This window comes from Sinocyclocheilus grahami, unplaced genomic scaffold, assembly GCF_001515645.1.
Source record: "Sinocyclocheilus grahami isolate Dianchi unplaced genomic scaffold, SAMN03320097.WGS_v1.1 scaffold277.1, whole genome shotgun sequence".
NCBI classification, from domain to species: Eukaryota; Metazoa; Chordata; class Actinopteri; order Cypriniformes; family Cyprinidae; genus Sinocyclocheilus; species Sinocyclocheilus grahami.
The window spans coordinates 1972295-1978301 of record NW_015505456.1 but is presented as its reverse complement, the minus strand read 5'-3'; the positions used below and the strand labels follow the sequence as shown (position 1 = coordinate 1978301).

Here is a 6007-nt window from a genome sequence, read left to right as displayed (position 1 = left end):
CACACATTTCTTGTTTTTCATGATTTGAGTATTAATATTGTTATCCAAGAATTTAGGGTGAAAATGCGTGTGAATAACACCTTTAAAACAAAACAAAATATTTTGTTTTGTTTTGTTTTATTTTATTTTATTTTATTATTTATTTTTATTTTTATTTTTTTTATGTTTTGAATTGCTTGAAAACGACTGCGTAATTTGGAGTTTTTATTATTATTTATTTTATTTTATTTCATTTGTGTTTTATTTCGTGAATTAGCTGTGTAAGGTTAATTGTGAATTGCTAGAAAATGACAGCTTAATTTGGTGTGATTGTGCATCAATTTTATTTTGTTTTATTTTATTTTATGAATTGGCTGTTTAAGATTAATTGTGAATTGCTAGAAAATGAAATATATGTGCGTCGATTTCATTCATTTATATTTTATGAAAATAACAAAAGACAAATGACATTTTTAAACCGTATTCAGACATGTCCCAAATGTTTTTAACAGGGTTGCAAAAATTACAAATCTCATTTAAAATAAATGCAAAATAAAACAACTTTTAATTAGACCTCCTGAGGTCAATCCAAATATAAAAACATTCCGCAATCACGCTGTTTGATGAAGCCATTTAATCTTTCTAATCTTTTTGGCCTGGGTTTAAATCTCATTTTATGGTACACTGTATATGTACCATAAAAGTAACTGTCTCCACAACACTTCTAGTTTTCTTGCTCTTATGCTAAATAATTAATCACCAATCCTAGTCTGACATGAGTACTTCTAAGAACTTAAGAAATACTGATTATAAGAGCCAGACTCCCTCACAATGTGTAATTAGAGCCTCATAATTTCAGCCATTTCAGAAAACGCCGAGGAAATCGTAAAAGCGGAAACCTGACATAAACACACACAAGTGTCATTTACATATTTTAATTACTGTTATTCAAATTTATATTAGGGTAGAATATTACTTTTTTTGTTGTGAATAGAACGTAATCAGAATCTGGAATTGGTATAAAGTAAAATTGAATTTGTAACAACATAAAATGACCCATTAAATCTAGGGTTTATGAACCCGTTTTGGAAGATGCAGTAAATTGCTCTGCTTTTCCTAATTTATTTAGCGTTTTCTTTTTGTGGTGTTGTGTTTTAAGGTGGCTTCACGTGTCCTTTTGATTCATTCAGTCCATTCATTTGGTTGGTGTGATTGGGTGAAAAGTCCCACTGATAGAAGCTGTTGGTACAAGCTGTTTTGTGTCATATAGTCTGATCTCAATCGTATGTATTGTCTCTTTGCAGGCGGCGGGTCTTTCTCCTGGTGAGACACAGCCTCCGAGTCTCCTGTTGGCTCCTGGAGTGAGATGGGGCCAGACCCCCATCAACCAGTCCACTCCGTGGGAGACCGACGAGCCTCCCACCAAGCAGCACAGAGAGAGCGACACCACAGGTACATCAACCCCCGTCTTCATCTGTTCCTTCATACATATCCTTCAAACATTATGCTTCCCTTCGATGAGTTGCTTGTGTTGTTTTCCTCATTTGAAATTCAATTTGGATGCAAGCTGCCGCTATATGAATGAATTAAATCATAAAACAGGGGTTTAAAACAAATAGTTTTGATTTTACTCAACCAGTTAATGGTCAACATCTCACTATAAAATAAAATAAAAATAAGATATTTCCCCTCATAATAATACTTGATTTAAAAAAGTAAATCAGAGACAACTGAGAACATTTTTCTTTTTTTTTTAGAAATCAGTACTTAATTTTTTAAGCAATATTGTGAGCAATAGCAATATTGTGAAATATACCTAAAATGTAAAATGATTGTTTTCTAAAAAACCTAAAAAAACAATATTGAGAAAACTAAAAAAAAGTCTATATAGTTATCATTATTATTGAAGACATCCAATACTACATACAATTAATAATACTACATGCATAAAACTACATTCAATAATATTATTGTTTTTGTGTGGAAACTTTTGTAGAACTGTAAAAAAAACACAAAAAAAACATCAACAATAATAATAATAATAATTATTATTATTATCATTATTATTTCAGATAAAGAAATAATTCTAAGTAGGAGCTTCCTGATCAGAATAAACTTCAGTGTGGACAACTCTATATTTATATTTATATTTATATTTATATTAGTGCTGTCAAACGATTAATCGCATCCAAAATAAAAGTTTTTGTTTACAGAATATATGTGTGTTCTGTGTATATTTATTATGTATATATAAATACACACACATACATGTATATATTTAAGAAAAATATCTTATGTTATGTTTATATATTAAATATTTTTATATATAATATAAATTATATGCATATAAATATATACATGTAAATATTTTCAAAATGTGTGTGTATTTATATATGTGTGTTCAGGCGCATGTGTGTGTATTTATATATACATAATACATATACACAGAACACACACATATATTCTGTAAACAAAAACCTTTATTTTGGATGCGATTAATCGTTTGACAGCACTAATTTATCTTTATATTTATATTGTGGATTTTATACACCCATTATCCAAAGCGACTAATCATTAAACCACATCATAATCATGTCTTAGTTTATGGTTGCAGATTGTAGAAGAGGTGTGTCTTCAGATGGAATGGAATGCGCTCTTGACCAATCAGCTTCCAGGACTAGAACTGGTCTCAGATTCATGAAATTACCATATATTGACGTACACCTAGTTATGCCGTTTCCCTGCTCAAATGAGCTTACGTGGGCTCATGCGTCTTTGAGTTTTTAGATATTGCTTTGAAATTCATCATGCCGTAGCATCAAACAGAGAAAATCGAGGCATAATGAGGGGTCGACCAAAGTAATGCACTTTACACGGACGTTTCCTGAATGATCTGTTAATAAAGACAGACTGCTGGCCTGACTAGCCTCTCCTGAGTCATTATACGTGGGAAATTGGACATCGCTGTTGAGGAGGACAGTTGCGTGTGTTTTGTATCGGCTTCTCTCAAGCCCCCCGGGGCCTCCACAGGGGCCCCCCGCTGAGGCGTTTAAGCAGGAACCGAAGTCTCACAGAAGGAGGGAGCGTTAGCATTGTGTTGCGCTCTACAGGGACGCTTTTCCAGCACCTTCCCCGAAACACAAAGTGAGATGTCACTCAACTTCCCCTCGTTCGACAGCGCTCGGTGTAATATGACATATCTGGAGCCGAGATCTGCTTCCCATTAACTCTGAGACAAAAAAGCAACATAACGACTCTGCGGGCATTAATTAATCATGACGGTTAGCAGTGCACAGTGAGGAAGTCATTTCGGGAAAACTTTTTCCCAAACTTTCACAAACAATTGGCTCTCGCATGATGTTGATTTGCACTTTAATTTAAATTCATCAAAAAAAAAAGACCCTTGTAATAATTAGTGGTTGAATTAACTTGAGAAAAAAAAGAGATCTAGACTTTTCGGAAAGGACAAAGCACTCTTATGAAACAACGATTTTATCCCCGTGCACATTGTAATTATATGAGCAATCAGCGCTAGGATCCATACTGCTAATTTCATTAGCTTTTCAGCGCAGAAGCAAGGGCTATAATTGAGTTTCATTCTTATTTATTTCTTTCTTTAATAATCTAATGATAGATTTTTCGTCAAAAGACTTGATTGCAGTGCACAAATCTGCAGAAAACACTTAAATGCTCTGGGAATTACGTTTTTGGTTAATAGCACTTTTGTGTCTCATAGACTAGGAAATATTGGACTTTCTTTTGTTAGCGTGTACGTGGCGGTTGAAATTGAGTGCAGCTATCCTTTAGTTTGTTCTGAATTATGCACGCACCTCATTCAGGCTGAGGTGAATCTATTCCCGCTAGTATATTTCCGTCTCTTCAGACTATAGTGCGGTAAAGGCCAGTGTCATGATTAATGTTTTTTAATCTTTTCGACGCCTGGTGTATTTTGTGTTATGGACCATCATTGTTGAGGAGCTATTTTTGCAGCAGAGGAGGAAGGGCACGGGGCCACAAGAGCACATATTCATGAGATAAATCTGCCATGTTGCATTGTGAGTAAACTGTACGGTAAACAGTAGCAATCTGGTTTCCCTCCTGTGACATTATGCTTAAAAAGACTCAATCTGAGACTTAAAAGGATAGTTAAAAATCTAAATTGTGTCATAATTTACTCGTCATTATGCCGTTCCAAACCCATACATGCTTTCTGTGGAACACAAAAGATATTTTGAAGAATGTGTCAATGTTTTTTGACCATACAATGAAAGCCAATGGGGTCCAAGTTTGTTTGGGCCCCAACGTTCTTCAAAATATCTTCTGTTTTGCAGAAGAAAATCCGTTTTGGAATGCCAGAAGGGTGAAGTTCGCTTAGCATTTACAATGTAATTTTGAACACCCAACCTAATGATACCAAACATAGGGCATAAGGATACGGCCACAACCTGAACAACTTTTGTGACATATATTTTTTTCTGAACTTATCAGTCATCCAAAACCATGCTGGACTGAATTTGCTTGTTATATGTATACATGTGGTATTTTTACCCGCTTATAACTCACAAAGACCTTATTAAATCCTTTAAAATTCCTCCGTTGCACGCATGGAGATCTTCTGCAAGGAGAAAGCGGTTCTGACGTGTGTACCAAACTATAATGGGCAACATGCATCTTTTACACCTTTATATACAGTGGGTATAGAAAAGAATCACCCCCTTCAAATAATCACATTTTGTTGCTTTGCAGCCTGAAATAAAGACGGACATGGTTTTTGTTTTATCCAGCTGTATTTACTCAGTGCAACTTATCAATAAGTTACAAATCATATGGAATTAGTATTAATAATTTAATCTGTGCTACAGAGGTGGCACAGAAGAACACAAAAGTGGCTTATAGGTAAATTTTCAGACGTTTAATGAGGCTCAGAGGTAGCATGAGTGCAATTAAATTCATAAATTCATGTGGAGATTAATATTTTAAATATAACATTTTGAATACAGAAATATGATTTAAATAACTGAAATTATACGCTAAAAATGAAACTAAATCCGCCAGCAGGTGGCAGCAAGTCACTGATTTTAGCACTGAATCATTCATTCAATTGATTCGTTCGAACGGCTTGAATGAAGCAGTTCTTTATGAACTGATGGAAATCCGTCGTAGCGACAGAACTTTAATCCCTGCGGATACAAAACATTTCAAAGGCTTTATCAATGCCTAGAAGCACAGTGAAGTCTATTATTAAGAAGTGGAAGGTATTTGGTACGACACAGACCCTCTCTGGATCAGGACGTTTGGATCAGAGGAAACTGATCAGAGAGGCGACCAAGAGACCTAGAGCAACTCTGAAACAGTTTCAGGAATTTATGACAAAGAGTGGTCATTGTGTGCGTGTGACAACAATATCACAAATTCTCCACAAATGTTGCTTGTATGGGAGGGTTGCAAGAAAAAAGCCACTCCTCAAGAAAGGCCACATGCAGTCATGACTGAGGCAGATTAGACTAAAATTGTATTATTTGGCCTCAACACCAAACAATATGTCTGGCGGACATAAATCTGCTGCCCTCTGCCAGAAAGTTGTCAATGGGAATAAGGTTTACCTTCCAACATGACAATGACCCAAAGCACACAGCAAAACTGAGCACACAGCGGTTGAAGGAGAAAAAGGTGAATGTTCTTGCATGGTCTAGTCCGAGCCAAGACTTAAACCTCACTGAAAATCTGTGCAATGACTTGGAAGACTGCAGTCCACAAACGCTCACCATCAAACTGAAATGAACTTGAGCAGTTCTGCAAAGAGTGGGCAAATATTGCAATGTCTAGATGTGCAAAGCTAGTGGAGACAAATCCCAACAGACTAAAGGCTGTAATTAAAGCCAAAGGTGGTTCAGCAAAATACTGACACAAGGGGGTGATCCTTTTTCCAACTCCATGATTCTGTTTTTTCTTTTTTCTTTTCTGACATTTTGGTGTTATATCTTTCACTTGGGTGAAAGTAAATACAGCTGGATTTTCTTTTCTATAC

At 35.3% G+C, this 6007-nt stretch overlaps 1 protein-coding gene across 1 annotated transcript in view; it reads left to right on the top strand.

The window, feature by feature from the left end:
- Positions 1 to 6007, top strand: part of LOC107600110 (kelch-like protein 29) — a 273806-nt gene that overhangs the window by 153614 nt on the left and 114185 nt on the right. Inside the window, exon 4 of the mRNA XM_016291900.1 lies at positions 1284 to 1431. Coding sequence (XP_016147386.1) covers positions 1284 to 1431 — 148 coding nt within the window. The remainder of the gene's footprint in view (positions 1 to 1283; positions 1432 to 6007) is intronic.